This window comes from Dendrobium catenatum, unplaced genomic scaffold (genome assembly GCF_001605985.2).
Source record: "Dendrobium catenatum unplaced genomic scaffold, ASM160598v2 fragScaff_scaffold_349, whole genome shotgun sequence".
Classification (NCBI taxonomy): Eukaryota; Viridiplantae; Streptophyta; class Magnoliopsida; order Asparagales; family Orchidaceae; genus Dendrobium; species Dendrobium catenatum.
Window position 1 is genome coordinate 33,683 of NW_021318811.1, and position 20,200 is coordinate 53,882.

Consider the following 20,200-nt stretch of genomic DNA (forward strand, 5'->3'; position numbering starts at 1 on the left):
GTCAAGGATCCATGTGTCATTTTGATTAAAGAAAAAATGTTGGCAGCTGATACAGATGAAGGCAGTGGCTATAGACCTTGGATTCATGTCAGCTATGGAAGGAAAAATTTAAATGTGAATGGTTTTCATAGAAAGAAGATTGGTGTTGACAGAACTTCAAGAAAAAATAATTTTAATCAGTGGACAAGGAAGTAATTCAGGAAGAAGAATATTAATGATGTTGGAACTGCTTAAGAAGAAGGGGGAGTAGAATCTGTTGATAAGATGGTTTCTAAACAATATACAGATAATTCTCTAAAAATTATAAAGTATGAAGTAATTACTGAAATAATTCCAAAGGCAAACAAATTTTTTGTACTCAGTAATTTGGTGGAGGAAGAGGTAATGCAAACAGTTGAAAATGGCAAGGATGGGACTGCAGCTAAGGAAGGAAAAGGGGAGACAGAAGCAGTTAAACCTTCTTCATTTGTAAAGGTTGATAAAGGAGGTTGTTCTCCCAAGGAATGGGTTGGGAATGAGAAATAAGAGTTGAATGAAGGAGGTTCTTCCAACATCAGGATGAAGCTAGCCAAGGAGCTTAGATGTCTTGGTCCTATAAAGTTATTGCCGAGAGGAAGGAAATTGGAAAATGAGTTGAAGGAGAAAAAGAGGAGTTGTTCCTTTTTTATCCCATAAATGGCTTCAATCACATTTTGGAATTGTATAGGAGCTAGAAAAAAACAGGATTCTCTATATTTGAAGGAGGTGGTGAAAGATAAAAAAGTGTTTTTTGTGGGGCTTTTGGAAATAAAAGTCTCAAACTTTAGCAAACCTAAAATTGACAACCTTATTAGCAATGAATTGGATTTTGTTCAAGTAACTGCTGTAGGTTTATCTGGAGGAATTTTGGTATTATGAAAGATCAAATTAGCATCCTTTACTTGCTTATTTTCTTCAAATCTAGTATTTATAGGGGATCTTGAAATCATGAAGATGGGGAAGTGGAGAATAGCCACAGTTTATGGTGGTAGAGAATTGGCTCACAGAAGGCTTCTTTGGGAAAAGCTGGAGGAATATGGTTCTAATAGTAATCCCTTAATAGTTGGGGATGATGTTAATTATATTTTGGCTAAGGAAGACAAGAGAGGAGGAAGACCATTTTGGTTTTCTCAAGGGGCTAGAGAAATGAGCTCATTCTTAGCAAGATGTGACCTTCATGAAGTAAATATTGTTGGACCAAGGTTCACTTGGTGCAATAACAAAAATGGAAATGCTAGAATCTTGAAGAGGTTGGATAGATGCTATGTTAATCCATTTTCACTAAAGAACAAACGGTTTTTGGTGAGGAATTTATCAAGGGTTGCAACAGACCATTGCCCAATCCTATTAAACTTCTTGGAAGTAAACTTTGCATCAGACAAAATCATAAGGTTTGAGGAAGTTTGGGCTTCATATCCAACTTCAGTTGGAGTGGTAAAAGCAGCTTGGGGCAAGAAGACAAGTGGAGATTAAGCTAAAGTGTTGAATTATAAATTTCAAAGAACTCTTAAGGCTCTATTTTACTAGAGTAGAGATAAATTCAAACAATTTGATCAACAAAGAGTATTCCTGAAGTCAAAAATTCTGGAATTACATACTAAAGAATCGGAGGTTGGATGGCTGACAAAAGAGGAATTTATCATCCTTCGGTCACATATTGGAGAATTGAATATAGTTCTGGCTCGGATGAACACATGGTGGAAGCAAAGAACGAAGGTAAGGTGGATGAAGGCGATAGACACTAATTCTAGCTTCTTTCACTCTTATGCATCAGTAAGAAATAATTCAAACTGCATTTATAATTTAAAAAAGAAGATGGATCCATTACTGAAGATCAGAATCAGATTTATGAAATTTTTCTAAAATTTTTCAATGGGAAATGGAAAAAAAGAGAAGGATATCTGGATGGCTGGCCTTGTCCCAATAAGTTGATTGATAAGGAGGATAGAGAATGGTTAATCAGAGAGCTTTTTGTGGAAGAATTGGAAATGGTAGTATTACAAACAATTGACAACATAGCTCTTGGAAATGATGGGGTTTCTTACTCCATGAAATCATATTGGAACATAATAAAAAAGGATTGTTGGTATGCGGTTAACCAGTTCTTTAATATGGGAAGATTGAATGTAGAATGGAAAGAGACACTTCTGGTTCTCATTCCAAAGGTTGTGGTACCTACAATTCCAAGCCATTATAGACCTATTAGTTTTTTTAGGTCTATTTACAAGGTGGTAGAAAGAATTTTTTTGAATAGAATGAAACTGATGATTCAAAAAGTGGTGTCGGTGGAGCAAGCTGCATTTATCAACAGAAGATCTTTGGGGGATCATATTCTAGTGGCACGGGAAGCTTTTTAGAAACTTAGGAGTTCAAGATCATCAAAAGGTTTGGTTTCATTTAAAGTTCATTTGGAATAAGCTTATGATAGCATGAGTTGGAATACTCTAAAAAGTATTTTACAATACTTTGGGTTTCCAGAGAAATTCTCTAGATGGATATGGAATGTGTGGAATTTTTGAGATTCTCTTTACTCATTAAAGGTAAGATTTCTAGCTGGATTCATGCTGACAGTGGATTTCGACAAGGGTGCCCTCTTTCACTCTATCTATTCATTTTATGTGCTCAGCTATTTACAAATCGATTCAAGTAAAATGAGGCAGCAATGGGTATCCAAATTGGTAGGAATTTGCCCAAAGGTTTCACATCTTTTATATGTAGACAACATCATTATCTTTTCACATGCTAATGTCAAAGAAGTTAGAGAAATCAAAGAGGCAATTATGGATTTCTGTAGCTGGACAAAGCAGAAGTTCAATTTTGAAAAATCAATCATGTTGTTCAGTAGACATGTTAAGAGAAGGAAGAGAAAAGTTGATGAAAGAATAATGGGCTTTAAAGGGGCTAAAGAATTCATGTATCTAGGAGTTAAAATGGCATTGAGAAGATTAAAAGCTGCAGACTTTCATTTCATTGCAGAGAAGGCTATGAAGCTCACGGCGGTATGGGGTAGCAAACTACTTTCTCTGGCAGGTAAAATGTTGCTGATCAGAATGACTCTGCTCTCTATTTTAAATTTTTACTTCACTTATTCATTAGTTCCAAAGATCATTCTTAAAGAATAAGAAAAATATTGCCATCAGTTTATTTGGAATAAACAAGATGGGAAATTGGGTTTGCATTTTGTTAACTGGAACAAATTGTGTAAACCAATGGACCTAGGTGGCAGAGGAATTTGATCATGTGTGGATAATGTGGATTCTTTAAGAGCAAAGTTATCTTGGAGATTCATCCAAGAGAAGGATTCGTTGATGTATCAAATTTTAAATCAAAAGTATGGTAAGTGGCGGGAAGATTCAGTGACTAGTGGTGGAACATCTACAACGTGTAAAATTTTATCAAGCGGTAAGAAGGCTCTAAAATCAGTTGTAAAATGGGAAGTTGCAAATGGCTGTTCTATCAGCATCATTGAGGAAATTTGGATTATGGACAGAAAATTGAGCTTATGGCCAACATTTGTATCAATTTAAGACGCAGAGGAGGAAACACTGGATTGCTTGATTTCTAATGATGAATGGAATGTGATGAAACTTAAACATCTATTTTGGGAGGATCTTATAAAGATCATTTTGCTGATAGAGATTCATATAGATCAAGACACTGATTACCTAGAGCTAATCCACTAGATTTGGGATGTACAATATCATCATTGGTATATAGAAGTTCATTGATGCAGGAGCAGGAATGCATGTTTTGGCGATGCTTGAAAAATACCAAATTAAGATCCCGTGTTGATGTCTTTTGGTGGAGGTTGTTTAACAATGCAATACCTACATAAGATTTCTTGTATCATAGAAGACTCTAGGAGAATTATAGCTGTCCAAGAGGCCATACAGAAAATGTTGATCATATCATGGTGAGCTGTGAAAAATTCCAGGAAGTCATTAACTACCTGAACAAATGTGGGTTTCAACTCCAGAATTTTGATTCATTTCAATCATACTGGAGATGGATGGAAGAGAGTCAAAGTACACAAGGATTCATGGTGAACGTTTACTGCAATGCTATATATCTTACATGGAAATCCAGGAATAAACTGATTCATAGTGAAAAAGAAGATCGTTCGGTGTTCTTAGCTTCTTATGCAGTAAGTATGGCCTCGTTTTCTTTATGGCTGAAGTAAAAATGGGACACTGGGAAATAATCAGTCTTCTAGACTGTCATATCGTTGGTACCCTCCTCCTCCCTATTGGATAAAGATTAATGTAGATGCATCTCTATTAAAAACTTATAAGGCTGGTACTGGTGGTATTGTTCGAGATAGTAAAGGAAGATTGATTTTAGCTTACGGTAAGTCTTGTATATATTGGGACATTTCTACTCTTAATCTATTCTCGATCTAATTTATAATTGAGATCAAGAAGGATTGGTTACAAGTTTATCAAGGAGTAATTATAGAGGGCGAAAACTATAATGTTATAAAGTATTTGCAAGGTTTGGGAGGCAAGTGGAATGATGAACTGTTATAGTTGAAGGACCTTAAGTTTGTTTTATTTAATTGGGTAAATAGAGGATGCAATAAGCTAGCAAATCTTTTGCTAGCTATGCCATTTGTAGTGATTTTTGTTGGGAGGATTTATCCTCTAATAAGATTCCTTCCTTGTTCTATAATTTGTTAAAGGAGGGATGAATTGAGAGGTGTTAGTAGTTTGTAATTTGTTTGCTTTGAGTAATAAAAATTTTGCTTTAAGCTTCTTTAAAAAAAGGACTTCTAAAGGTTTGCTTTTTTTTTTTTTTTTAAGAAGATGCACTAAGCAATATTATTAATCAAGAAAAAAAAATAGAGAGTTCCAAATAGAGTAAAGACTATAACATTCCTCCTTCAACACTTTGTAGAAGATAGGAGGAACGTTATTGGTAACCAAATTATCCCAAAAAAATTCACCAAACCCAGCAAGTTTAGCACAACAATCGGCCAACTTATTATAACTTCTAATCACATATTGAATAATAACTTGATTGAAATTTCTAAGAAAGAAAAAATCAAGAATTTTGGGATTGTTACCTTCAGTTAAACCTTCATTTAAGATCTTCTGGATATGCTTCATAACATTGTAGTTATCTCCTTCAATAATGATTCCTTTAGCAACATGCATCCATTCTTGAACTACCTTCTTTAAAGCCAATAAAGCTTCCATCTCTAGAGCCGAGATATCCCAATGTGTACGTTTGAAACCAAAGGCAAACAAAATTCTACCTTTTCTATCTCTAATTACACCTCCAATGCCAGCATTATAATTTTTGCCAATATAAGCATCCACATTGAGTTTGATCCATTCGGTTGGAGGGGGTTTCCAAGTGATTAGAAATAGTAATTTCTGATTAGAAACCCATTTTACCGAAATAAGATCATGGCTGAAAGATAATGAAGCAAACCTGATAGCATTGGCTGCAATAATATGTAGACTATCTTCTTTGACCCTATGAACAAGCTTATTCCTACTTTTCCATGAGAAGAAAACAACAGAATAGTACAAATTGCCCATGAATTGATTTAATTTAGAGAATTCAAAAAGCCGTTTGAAACAATTATCCAGATATGATAAAACAGGGATATCATATCCCCATTTATTAATAATGTTGATGACTTCTTTAAGGAAAAAATAGTGAACTGCTAAGTGGTCGGCATCCTCCACAGCACAACATCCTCTTGGGCAGCCATTATGATTGATAATTCTTCTATACATTAAGAACACATTAGAAGGGATTGCTTTGTGGATCAATCTCCACCAGAAAATTCTCACTCTTGGTCTCAATTTCAAATTTTTTAACCATCTCCAACTAACATCCTCTTCTTCAAGAATGCTGTTTTGATCTGAAATCAAAGCTGCTAGAGACTTCCCATAATTCTTGTATAATATTTCCACTTCATCTCTTTGAATACCAGCATTGATAGGGACCGATGAAATTAATTCAACCATCTCCTTACCAAAAGCTTGATTTAGTTTTAGAATGTTCCAGCTACCTTCATGTATGAAGAACTTCAAACTACATTGATCTTCATGTAAATTATTAACAAATGTAGGCCATTTATCAATACACTTATCAAGGATCCAAATATCCTTAGTAGTGTTAATGCTCTAACCATCAGATACCTTTCATCTAATAATTTGCTGGAGAAGTTTACCTCCATTATTAATGATTTTCCAAGTAGGAGAACTCCCACACATTGTTTCAGAATATCTGAATTTTCTTCCATACCTAGCAATTAGGATTCTATTCAACAAAGAAATTGGATTAGATAACAAACTCCAAGAAAATTTGGCTCTCCAAGAACCAACTTTGTCAGGTACTGACATGACTCCTTGCCCTCAAAACTTAATCTATTTACATAGAATTTTCCACTCCACATAATGAATGCCACTGCTCTTATCTCACTTTGTCCAAAGAAAATTTCTATACATCTTATCTAGATCTCTCAACGCCCCCATCGGCACAAGGGAGTGGGTTGAAATAAAAATTGGAGTAGATAGGAGTGAGGTTTTAATTAATTGAAGTTTACTAGCTAAAGTGAGGGAAAGATTACCCCAGACGTTGAGCTTATCAAAAGCTTTTTCCAATACATCTTGGAAGTCTGAAGCTTTAAGTTTTCTAATAGCCATTTTAACACCAAGATAATTCATTTCACTAAATGTTTTAAAACCCAGGATTTTAGACAACATTTTGGACTTGTTTCTATGAACCGCCTTTCTTAAAACTAGAGAGGATTTCTGATCATTTACTCTTTGCCTTGTCCAGCTACTATACTCCTTCAAGATCTTTTTAATCTTCTTAGCATTTCTTTGGTTAGGTTCAGCAAATACAATAATATCATCTGCATATTGAAGATGGGAAAGTTTTTTTGCATTTGGTGCCACCTTAACTCCTATCTTAGCACCATTTTTGTTGAAAGCTTCAGTGAGAAATTGAGAACACATGATAAACAAATACGGGGATAAAGGACATCCCTGCCTAAAACCACATTCAACCTGAATCCAATTTGTATTAATACCATTAACAATAATGGAATATTTGGTGTCCACCACACACTGGAAAAGGTTCAAGAAAGACCATGGAAAACCATATAGTTCCAATACCTATTTCAAGGTTTTCCACCCCATACTATCGTATGCCTGCTCCATGTCCACTTTAATTTCCATCAAACATTTCTTTGCTCTATAATGTCTAAATTTATGGAAGATTTCTTGTGTGAGCAATATGTTCTCAGAAATGGATCTCCCCTTGATAAATGCAACTTAATTTTCTGAAATAATTTTAGGAATACAGCTGACAATCCTGTTCAATAACATTCTTGACACTATCTTGTATATAGAGTTGCATAGACTTATAGGTCTATAATTTGAAGGTGTCAATGGATTCTTAAGTTTGGGAACAAGAACCACAGCAGTTTCTCTCCATTCCTCACACATCAATCCGGAATTAAAAAATAGGCTAATAGCCTTCCATACATTATTCTTAATAATGGGCCAATAGAATTTAAAGAATAAATAAGAAATATCATCTACTCCTGGTGAAATATTGCTCTCCAACTGAGATATAACAGTCTCCAACTCCTCCTCAGAAAATCCTACCTTGAGCCGGTCCCTGTCTCCTTCTTCTAGAATTCTACTAAGTTTAGGCCAACCAGTAAGAGAGCATTTCTTGAATCTCCGCTTCTCACGGAAATAATTTGAAAAAATTTCTTCAATGCAGCTTTGATCCTCGGTCAGTCTACCTTCAGGATTTTTAATCTGCTTAACATAGTTACTATTATGTCTAGAAGAAGCAACGAAGTGGAAGTATTCAGAGTTTGAGTCACACTCTTTATACCACTTCACTTTAGCTCTTTGTCTCCACCACTTTAAATCTTAACTGAGAAATTTTCTCATTCGAGAGTCCTCTAGAACTGGCTTCCTCCTCTTGCAAAGCAATGATCTCAGCCTTCAGCTTGTCTTTCAGAATATTGAGGTTTGCGTGCTTGGCTCTACTACAGAAATAATGCTTTAAGAACTCTCCTGATTTTAAGATTTAGTTTTTGAACATCATCCCCACCTGCTAGTTTCTTCCAAGAATTGGCAACAATACCTCTAGATGCTGGAAATGAAGACCAAACTTCTTTAAACTATAATCTCTTGGATCTTTTGTACCCCGTACTGAATAAATTGATGGCTATTGGGCAATGATCTGATGCGATTCTTCCAAGATGTCGAACTACTGTAGGTTGAATCATCCTCAAAGCTGCAGAATTCAACAAACAATGATCAAGCCTTCTTTCTTATTGTTACACCAAGTGTACTTTGGACCGATTATCCCAATGTCATGAAAATCACACCTCTTCATAAACATTTGCATATCTTGAGGCCCTTGAGGGAAAACAAATTTTTTCACACCTCTCTTCTCCTCTTGAGAAAGAATGCAATTGAAGTCTCCTCCTATAACGAACGGAATATTGGAATTATAGAGGCTTGAAGATCCTCCCAAAGTTGCCTTCTCTTATATATGTCCTTGTTGCCATATATAGTGGCAATAAGCCACTCACCTTTATTTTGTATTTTAAACAAACCAATAATAACTTGAGGAGAAGCATGAATAATAGAAAAGAGCAAAAGCTAGACAACCAACAAATTAGAATTCCTCTAGACAAGCCTTCATATGGGAAATTGAAGAAATCTCAATTACTACCAACTAATTTGTTAACTTCTTTTCTGTCAAAAGATTGCACTTTTGTTTCAACTAGCCCGACATAAAATATGTCAAGATCTTTAATAAACTTCCGTAAGTATCTAGAGGCTTCAATCTTTCTAGCCCCTCTACAATTCCAAAATGAGAGAGATGTCATTTTGATTTAAAAATGGTATTACTCCCATTTTTAATCTTCTTAGTACCTTCTCCTTTCCTTTTTTGAAGTAAAATATTGTCTTTACCCAATGAGTTAAGCTCTTTAAGGAGCTTACCTTTATTTTTAATAGATTCAACCATCCTCTCTGTTTCTGCAACAGCAAGGGTAGATCTGGTACAATGGATTTCTCCTTCTCCTAGTTCTCCTTCTTTGTCAACAAAACCAATAATTCCTTCTTCATCAGAGATGTGGCTGCTAAGAACTTTGAACATATTTTATCTTCAGTTGAATTTTAAACTGCTTGATTGAAACATGGAGTCTCATTAGCTTTTCTCACGGAGTCTCATTAGCTTTAGAAAAAATTCTGTTATCTTCTAATGCAGCACCATTCTTCTTGAAATCAGCTATTATTGAACCTTCCTTGCTAGCATCAGAACCTAGACCTTCCATCTCCTCAACTGAAACTTCCTCATCTACTGTTTGAACATGAATGTCTTCAACAGTTCTTCCTGGTTCCTCTTCAATTCCCCTGCTAACATTCTCATCAATAGAATGATCTATAGAATGATTGGAGTTAGATTTCTGCACAAACACTGCTTTAGTATTTCTAAAGTTGTTGGTTTTATTATTGACATTACCCATTACAGGTATTGGCTACTTCCTTCTTCTCATATTTTGGACAAGAATCCATGGCCCATAGATTCAGTCTAAATCTACTTCATGCTGAGATTGAGGGAAATTGGACTACATTATATTTTTCACAGAATTTATAGGATCCTTTTGATTTGCAACCAATTCATCATTACACTTTTCAACTAGATGGCCCACTTTTCCACATTTGAAACAAAAAGTGGAAACTTTTTCATATTCCACCTTCTAAAAGAAATGACTACAAGAACCTTCTACCCAAACTCCAATTGGAAATTGTTGATCCAGAGCCATACGAACACAAACTCTAGCATATTCCCTCTTGCTCCATAGAAACATGTTGCCATCGATCCAAAGTGGGATTCTAATTTTGGAAGCTATTCTCGCCACATTTTCCTCATCCCAACAAATTAAAGGTAGATGAGGAAATCTGACCCAAATTGGGGATGTTAATCCTTTCAATGAGGAAGGAGAAAAAAGTGGAGACCATCTATCAATTCCCACAATATGTCCATTGACATACCATGGTCCACCTTCTAAAACGCTGTCCACTGATTCCCTATCAAAGAAGGAACATAAAATCCATCCAAGTCCAAGAGAAGTAATATGAAACTTCCCAAACTAACTCCATTGATGGTGAAGTTCTCTAACAATCACAATGACTGGTGCATTTTCACGAAATACCTTCACTACCAATGATAATTGTTGCTTATCAGCATTCATCTTCAAACAGGATTCATTGAGTTTGACTGTTTTACCATCTTCAGATAGAAAAGATTCATCTCCATTTAATGTGACTTTGATGTTGGGTTCCTGTACCAAGAGTTAATAGGATTAGTATCTGAAGCTTCTTTGGTTACAACTTCCTCAGCATTACGTTGAATATCTGATGTGTTCTCCATCAGTTTTTGCAAAAAGGATACTCCATTCTCAACAAACTGAGATTTACCAACTGGATTACTAAATTTGTTCAAAAAAGCTTCAAGCCCGATGAAGATGAGGCTTCTTTATCATCTAAATTCTTCTTATATCCACTCGATGGCTTAAAGTTCTCGACAGGAGTTTGAATCACAATCCCTTTTCCTTTTCCAGGAACAACTGGGGATTTCTTCAGAACTTTATGTGAAGGTTCAGTAATCTTTAAGATTCCTGATTTGTAATTTCTGAGTGAACCTTCAGGGCGAGATAAGTTCAAAGAAGTGTCGCCGGGAGGAATCTGACGATCAGCGGTGAACGCTGCAGCTTCTTCCATCGTCGGCGGTCAAACCGCCAAAAAAAATAAATTGAAAAATTTTTAAAACAAACAAACTTTCTCTCTCTTAATTCCGGGAGCTTCTCTCTCTTCAAGAATGCATTACATTCACGTATCTTCCTTGTAGTGTTAATGTCCTTAATTGAGTGTAAGATTTGACATGCTTTCCTAACTAGAGGCATCACAAAGGTGGTCCTTAGTGAAATCTACTTTGGGTTATTTTTCTAAGGTTTTCATGCTTACATAAAACAATCTCATATGTCATAACCAAGATTCATTAGCAATAGTTTTTAGGAAAAGAGAAGCAGTGGGTTCAACACAATTTAAATCAAACATGTAAACATTATGATTTTTTTCCTTGCAGCATTGTATTTACATTTACGCTTATCATGTATTTGGTAGATAAAAATCTAATGCTAAAGCCTTTATCACAGAGCTGTCTTATACTATGCAGGTTATATTTTAAGCCATCTTCTAGTAAAACATTTTCAATAATGAAATTTTTTCAGTTGTCAATTATACCTGAGCCCACCACTCTCTTGGTTGTGTTATCTCCAAGTGTCACCTTATATTCTGCCCTGACCTTTAGTTAAATGAATTTATTTGCATCTACAATCATGTGTCTTGAGCATCTACTATCTAGGTATAACATACTCTCACAAGGCATTTTATGAGAGCATGCCTACAAAATCGTCAATGGACAGATTTGGGAACCCTAATAAGATTTGGTTCCACCTTATGGAATATGGGATGAAATACTTGCATGTTATAATATGAATTATGCAATTTTGGTCTCTACACCAAATGTGTCATACAGTGGATAATATAAGTGTGGGAGATGTGTCCTAACATGCCACAAGAGAAACATCTAACTACTATTATGAATCTAGATTCATGGATTATAATTTTGATGATATTAAAAATTTTAGGCATTTATGTTTTTTTAATATTGCCTTGCCTACTAATGTTTTAGTTCCACAAGATCAAATTACAAATCAAGATAGCTCAAGATTGGGCAGATTAGGATTGAGTCAGTCTGTAAGTATACATCAAGTGTCTTTACCTTTTCTTGAGTCAAATGTAATAATGTGGGTCCTGATGCTAAGTAACCTTGCGCACACACACACACTCGGGGGAAAATTCTATCTATTTTAGAGTTTTTTATTTTTGATCATATCATCTGGGATGATCCCAAATCATCTTAGATGACCAGTTAAAAATAAAAACCTAATTAGGGCATCCTAATTAAGGCAGCCGAAATTAAATTTATCATCATAGGCGATATTATCATCGTCCTGGATGATATGCTCAAATAAGAAAAAATCAAATGCCAACTCTTTTAGTCATATTATTATTTTTTGACATCATCCAGGATATTATCCTTGATGATGCATTTTAATTATGCCAAAATTAGTCAGATATTTAAGGAAAATAATTAAGATTTGATTGATAAATCATATCATCCTGGACGATCGTAGGATTGTCCTGGATGATCAATTAAACAAACTTTAATTTCTTGCTAGACGACTAGAATGATGTTCTGGATGATATGTATTGAAGTAAACTAATAATCCAGGATGATCAATTATTTTTTATGTCATCCAAATATGTAAATTCTGGCCAAACTGAGCAATTATTTGGATGATAGTCAATGTCTTGAACTAATCATATAAGATGATTTTGAAATCATCCAGGATGATCAGTTATTTTTTTATTTTCCAAGGTGAATTATGGCTGAACAAAGTGACTTTTTGGATGATATTCGACATTTAAACTAATCGTACAAGATAATGGACGATAAAAAAAAACCTTTTAATCATCCAGCCTCCTCCAGATCATCCTAGCTGATTGAACTGAATTTGTATTGATTGTACATGGATGATATATTATCCTGAACGATCTATGATCCTGGATGATCTTTGTCGATTAATTAAAAATTAGGAAAAAATTTAAGGCCTTCTTTATAAGATCTCTTATTTACTCAAAATGAGATCTTTTGCTACTGTCCTGACCTGAGAGAGCTAAGAGAAGAGGGAGAGAAAGGGAGAGAGAGAGAGGATCTTGTGTGGAGGAGTTTGTGAGGGTTTCAAAAAGGTTGCTCCAAGCAAGAATCTATATCATCTTCTCCATTCGTCATCTCTGGTTCCTTGGAGGTTCTAGAGAGGTCTACTTCAGTAACTGATTGATGTTCTCTACCTGCTTCAGATAGAAGTAAAAGGAGTTGGGTTCTCTGCCTGCATTAGGAGGAAGCAAAAGAGTCGGGTTCTCTGCCTCACCAGAGTTGGTAGAAATGAGGTTTGTACAGGCTTCTCCACCTTGTTGTAAGAGAAAAATTAGAGACACTGAGTTTAGTGCAATACCCAAAGGAGAGGCTCCAGGATGTGGATGTAGGTCAAGTTGATCGAACCACTATAAGATTTTGTGTAATCTTTCTTACTACATTCTGTGTTTAATTTTTGCACTTTATTCTTGTGGTGAATAATTGTTTGGTTTGTTATTTTAAAATATTTCAAAAGATCGTGATTTCTATTTGAGAATTTTTTAAAACACGAATTCACCCCTCCCCCCTCTTTGTTAACCTCGCGCCAGTTCATAATGGCTTAACATCCCTAACAAACTTTCAAGTGGTATCAAAGCGGGATTCATAAAATCTAGTTTTTAAAAACTTTTGAATTTCAATCCATGGTTAACTTCAGTAATCATAATACTGTGAAAGGGTATTCTATTACCCAACCACCTTTATTTGATAACATATCTTTTGATTTTTTGAAAACTCGCATGTCCATGTTTCTATAATCAATTGACTATCGCATATAGATGCTTGTTAAGGATGGATATTCACCACCAACTCGTGAAATTAATGGCATAAAAATTGAACTTCCTTTTACTGAATGGACATTTAATGATAGGGATTTAGCACAACTTAATGAAAATATTTAAACTTTTTTTTCTGTGCTTTAAAATCTATTGATTACATATGTGTCTCAACTTATTCTACTAGTAAAGAAAACTCGCATGATTCATTTGATGCTAAGATTACTATAATAATTGAATCCAATGATTTGAATACTTATATTGATGATAACTTACTTGGGTCACTCATTACGTATGAGCAAGGACTGAACCAAAGACAACTTAATGCATGTGAGAAAAAGAAGGAGAAAACTGTGGCACTGAAGGCCAATGATATAGAGACTGAATCTTTTGAGTCTGAAAGTGATGATGTTGCCTTAATCACTAGGAAATTAAAAGCTTTTTAAGGAAGAAACAAAAGCACCATAAAAAATGGAACAAAGGTAAGGATAGTAAAAATTTTAAAAGTTCTTCTTATATGGTTTACTTTGATTACAGGAAGCCATGATATGTAAGAGCTGATGTCCTACACTTAAAGCTCACTCAAGCAAGGAGAAAGGTAAGGAGAAATCTAAGTTAAGAAAGGACAAGAAGTAGTTTCAAAAGGTATTCTAGGCGGATTCTATATCTGACTCCTCTGATATTGAAGCTGAGGAGGAGACAACAAACTTGTGCTTGATGGAAGATGATCATCTTAGTCAGTCTGACTAAGAAAAGGTATGTGAACTAACCAACAATCAATTACTTGAAGTTTTTGAATAAATTCATGCATCATATAGGAAACTTAAAAAATTGCATGCTAGCTTAAAATTGGAACTTTTAAATTTATAAAAAGAGCATAAAGTTATATATAAAGATCACTCTACACTTGATAGTTATCAAATGTCATCACTTGATGAGTTAAATAAAAAGTATTCTGAGTTGGTCATTGAGCATGATTCAATGAAAGCATCCCACACTACACATGAAAATGATTTTAAAACATATATTGATGAATCTGAAAGTAGGGTACACTATTTGGAAGTTGATAATACTATTTTAGAAAGTACTAACTTGATGTTTAAAACTGAATTGAAAGCAGTTGAGAAAAATAGGACTCCACCCACAGCTGAACAGTTTTTTAATCATGATCTAAAGCCAAAAGTTTTGAAACCTAGGAAGAGGCACTATAACTTGAATAGATTAGTAAACCCCTTTACTAGTGTTAGATGTTTTTTATGTGGCATGCTAAGACACATCTCACACACTTGCACTGTTCACCGTAGTACACATTGGGTGTGGAGACCTAAATTACATGATTCACAGCATAACATATATGCATTGCATTCCTCTTTCCATAAGAAGGGACCCAAACTTGTTTGGAATTCCTAAATCTGATGTTTGATGATTTTATAGGGGTGCTCTCACACAAGACCTTGTGAGAACAAGTGGTACCTAGATAGTGGATGCTTACGACACAAAATTGCATGAACTTGATGCTTACTGAATTCTAAATTTTATATTTTTTGATCTGTTATTTATTATTGTTTTCTATTATTTCTTTTATGTATGACTTTCTTTTATTTTTTGTTTGTTGTTATTTATTATTATTTACTATTGTTTTTTAGTATTTTTCTTTTCGGATGCTCTTATTTCTCTTTCAATTTTTCTTTTTTGTCACAGCTGAAATGATATTTTATGCCTTATTTTTATTTTTGAAAATTTGTAAACATCGATTAACATCCCTAAATTAGTTAAAAGGAGAAACATCATTGATTATTTCCCTTCCTCTAACTTCTTTTAGCGGTGTAATTTTCTTTTCTAAACAAAAGTCTATCTCAAATTAACAACTAAACTTTATGATTGAGATTTTTTCTATCTTACTACAATAATCTATCTCTTATATATAATATTCAAAGTCATTAAATCACTTTCAAGCTTTTGTAATCTTGTCGTTGCATTTATTATATGAATTTTTATTATGTTTTGTGGTTTACTCTTTCTTATATTAGAGACTAAGTTTTTCTTCTCTATTATCTGGAAGATATTCTCATAACTGAGAGTATTTATAAGTTTTGAAAAGGATCTAGCTTACAAAAATGATAACAGGCATAAAATGAGCAAAAAAAAAGAAAAACTAAAAAGATGTGTTATGACTGCCAAAAAGTTGAAAGATACATAGTGTATCAAAAAATTAAAAGATGCGTAAAGTGTGCCAACCAATTAACAAGAGGCATAAAATGAGCCCGCAAGAAAGTAAGCTTCCTTCTCTTTCAAACCACTAAATCTTAGAAGAATTTATGTGTCAATTGATATTTTTAAGGGCTTATTTTTTAAATTCATGATTATGACTAATTACTTTGGTATATTATTCTATAAGATATTTTTCTGGAACCAAATTTTAAACAGATCTCTTCTTCTTATCCAATTGATTTTTCTGAGTTAGAATTTGATTTTTAAAAGTTAGTTTGCCATGTGAGAAGTCCAAGCTAGGGCGAATAGGATCGATTGTTATACCATTTTTCAAATTTTGATGATGTTAACTCATTGATTCTTACAAATTTTTAATTTAATCGCATGGAAAATTTATCATATTAGTGCTTTAATTTAACAAAAAAAAATTATTTTGGTTATTTTTTTCATCTTTTTTGTTTATTTTTTTTCTTTTTTACTTATTTTTTGGCCTTCTCTGATCATCCCTATCCATCCACAAAATCTTTATTTTTGATCATATCGTCCTAGACGATATTACTATCATCCTATATGATATCTTCACACCACCCTTCATCTTTCATCTAACGGCTGATATGACATTTTGTTTAAGGTCATTCTGGACGATCATTATCATCCTGGATGATCTGATCGTATTCTGCTTCAATTAATTATAATCATTCTGGATGATCCTCTTTATCCTGGACAATCTTCTAAAATTCTGCTCAATTATTATTGATCATCTTAGACATTCCACCTATTCGTCCTAGATAATTCCTGTGGCCTAAAATATTACTTATTTTGAATTCATCCAGTACGATCCATTATTGTCGATCATCCTAGACAATCCACCTAATCATTTGGGATGATATACTTTTTCAATGATTGTCTGGCATGACTCCTCGAGATATCGCATGTGCCTAATCATCCCATATGATGTCTGATCGTCCTGGATGATATAACTGCTTTTTTGACCAATCATTTTGGACAATAATTTTTCCTGATCATTTTGTATGATTCTACGATTGTCCTTGATAATCAGGTCATTTCTTTATAAACAGTAGCTTTCAAACTATTTTCTCACCCCAAATCCTTCTATTCCTCTTTGCTCTCACTCATTCTCTAATTTTCTTATTTATGGCGGGTGGCAAATGATCCAAAATGTTGGTTGGAATTTCCTCGAGGGCCACTATTGACCCTTATTTCACTGAGGTGGCTGACCAAGCCACCTACCTTCACTATAAGACAACTGGGATCACCTTGTCCAGGACTGTCAATCCACATATGCTTACTTACCCAGTCCTTGATCTTTTTGCGCACACCTCTCTCACCTTCATACTTCACTCGCCTTCCCCTTCAATTCTGAATTTCTCTTTGAACTTTTTAAAAGCCTCAAGATCAACTCTTCTTATACCACACTTCAATCCTACATCAATAAATGCCCTCTTGAAATCACTTATCAGGACTGTCATGAACTCCTCTAATTGTCCACTACTAGAGATAAGCTTCACCTCTTATCTCAAGATCCTGATTATGACTGAGCTTCAATCAATCACTTTCTTAGAAACACTCTTATCTCCTATCATGTTGGAGAGTTTAGTATCTTACTCAAAGATTCTAGGACAATCCAACATATACTTCGCACCTCAGTTATTCCCAAAGTTTGTGTCCACTTCACTCCTCTCCTTTCAATCACCACCGTCTACATCATGACCTATAGGGAATTCAATGCTGCTAATCTTCTTTTTTATTACATTGAGCATCTCACTAGCATTAAGGATCTAGGGTACAGAAGGAAGTATAACCTTGCCTTAGGACAAATCATAGCCTATATCCAAGAATCCAAATATAATCTTCAATTTCCTACCTCACCTAATTTTCAGCATGTCTTCTACACCAATAGCTGCTTCCACGTTCTTTATAGTACTCATCTCCACCCAGAGATTGAGGAAGTTGAGGGAGTTGAGGAGAAATATTCTCCTACACCTATTCTTATACCTGCTCTGATCCGCCAGCACTCATAGTTGGATCAGCTGGTAGAGTGATTCGACCAGTGGGAGGCCAGGTTCGACACTTATATTACTGCACAAGAGAGGCAGCATGTAGAGGATGTTTCAAGATTTAATTTGTATGTGACTCACCAACAGTAAAAGAACAACTAGGATATGACTTAGTTTGGGGAACAATTTGTGACTATTTCCAGTTTCTTTCAGCTACCACCACCTCCTTATAATGACCATGGTCTATCATACTTGTAGTTTATTTTTTCTTATGTCATTTTTTCTATGATGTTGTTTATTTTCTTTTAATATTTTCTGTTATTTTTTTTGGTTTCCTCCTTTTTATGATGTTAAAAGGGGGAGTAGTGGTAGTGTTTATGTTTTTTCGTTGTACTTTTTTATTTCTTTTATTTAGTGTTTGTACCATCTGTTTAAGTTTAGTAAAATTTGAATTGCTTCACATTTTGTTTAGTGTTTTCCTTTACCTTATGTTATCTTCTTAAGATAAACTTTCTACCAAATGTTTTTCATCATCAAAAAGGGAGAGATTATTGTGAATCTAGATTCATATATTATAATTTTGATGATAGCAGACATTTTGGACATTTTGTTTTTCATACTATTTCCTTTCCTATTAACATTTCAGGTTTACAAGATCAAATTGCAAATCAAGCCAGGTTAGGGATGGGTAGATTAGGACTGAGTTAGTCTGTAAGTGTACATTGAGTGTCTTTACCTTTTCTTGAGTTAAATTTAATAATATGGGTTATGATGCTAAGTAACCATACACACACACTCGGGGGAAAAATTCTATCTATTTTAGAGTTTTCTATTTTTGATCATACCATCTGAGACGATCCTAAATTGTTCTAAACGATTAGTTAAAAAAAGAAACCCTTATTAGGACATCCTAGTTAAGGCTGCCAAAATTAAGCAAATCATCATGGACGATATTATCATTGTCCTAGATGATATGCTCAAATTAGAAAGAATCAGCTGCCAACTCTTTTAGGCATGTTATTATTTCTGGACATCGTCCAGGAAATCATCATGGACAATGCATTATAACTTTTCCTAAATTAGTCAGACGATTAAGGAAAGCAATTAAGGTTTGATTAATCGATCATATCATCATGGATGATCGCAGGATCATCCTAGATGATCGCAAGATCATCTTGGACGGTCAGTTAAACAAACCTTAGTTTCTTGTTGGATAACTAGAATGATGTTCTAGATGATATGTATTTATTTAAACTAATCATCCAGGATGATAATATCAAATCATCCTGGATGATCAGATATTTTTTCTATCATCGGAACATATAAAATCCGGCTGAACAGAGCAATTATTTGGATGATATTCAACATTTTGAACTAATCATATAAAATGATCATGAAATTAGCTTGGATGATCAGTTATTTTTTCATCATCTAGACATGAAACGTCTAGCTAAACATAGTAACTATCTAGATGATATTCGATGTCTTGAACTAATCATATAGGATGATGAGGATGATCAGAACAAATAAACCTTATCATCCAACCTCCTCCAGATCATCCTAGCTAATTAAGTTGAATTTGTACTAATCATACAAGATGATCCGTCGATCATCCTAGATGATCTTTGTCAATTAATTGCAAATTATGGCAAATTTGAAGCCCTTCTTTATAAGATCTCTTGTTTACTCAAGATAAGATCTTGTGCTATTGTCCTGACCTGAGAGAGCCAAGAGGAGAGCGAGATAAAGGGAGAGAGACAGGATCTTATGAGGGGGAGTTTGTGAGGGTTTCATAAAGGTTGCTCCAAGCAAGAATTCACATAATCTTCTCTAATCATCGTCCCTAGTTCCTTGGAGGTTCTAGAGAGGTCGACTTTAGCAATTGATTGAGGTTCTCTGCCTGCTTCAGTAGGAAGCGAAAGGAGTTGGATTCTCTGCTTGCTTTAGGAGAAAATGAAAGGAGTCGGGTTATCTACCTCACCAGAGTCGATGAAAAGGAGGATTTTATAGGCTTCTCCGCTTTGTTGTGGGAGCAAAAAGAGAGTCACTGAGTTTAGTATAATACCCAGAGGAAAGGCTCTAGGGAGTGGACGTAGGTCAAGTTGACCAAATCACTATAAAATTTTGTGTGTTCTTTTTTACTGCATTTTTGTATTTAATTTCCACACTTTATTCTTGTGGTGAATGATTGTTTGGTTTGTAATTTTAAAATATTTCAAAAGATCATGATTTCTGTTTGAGAATTTTTTAAAACACCAATTCACCCCCCTCTTGGTTAGCCTTAGGCTAGTTCAAAAGGGCTTAACATCCTTAATAAACATTCAACGATAGGAAAAGGGTTTACTAATTTTTGTGGGTTATGGT

The 20,200-nt window shown here is 34.4% G+C and overlaps 1 protein-coding gene across 1 annotated transcript; it reads left to right on the top strand.

The window, feature by feature from the left end:
• Positions 1-972: 972 nt before the first annotated feature.
• On the top strand, positions 973-1,491 carry LOC110111747. Its single transcript, XM_020843746.1, has one exon. The coding sequence runs from the start codon at positions 973-975 to the stop codon at positions 1,489-1,491; it is 519 nt and encodes a 172-aa protein (XP_020699405.1).
• The last annotated feature ends 18,709 nt before the right edge of the window (positions 1,492-20,200 follow it).

What these genes read in the sequence shown, in the direction of transcription:
- LOC110111747 (XM_020843746.1), top strand. Translation starts at nt 973, where the DNA reads ATGGGGAAGTGGAGAATAGCCACAGTTTATGGTGGTAGAGAATTGGCT.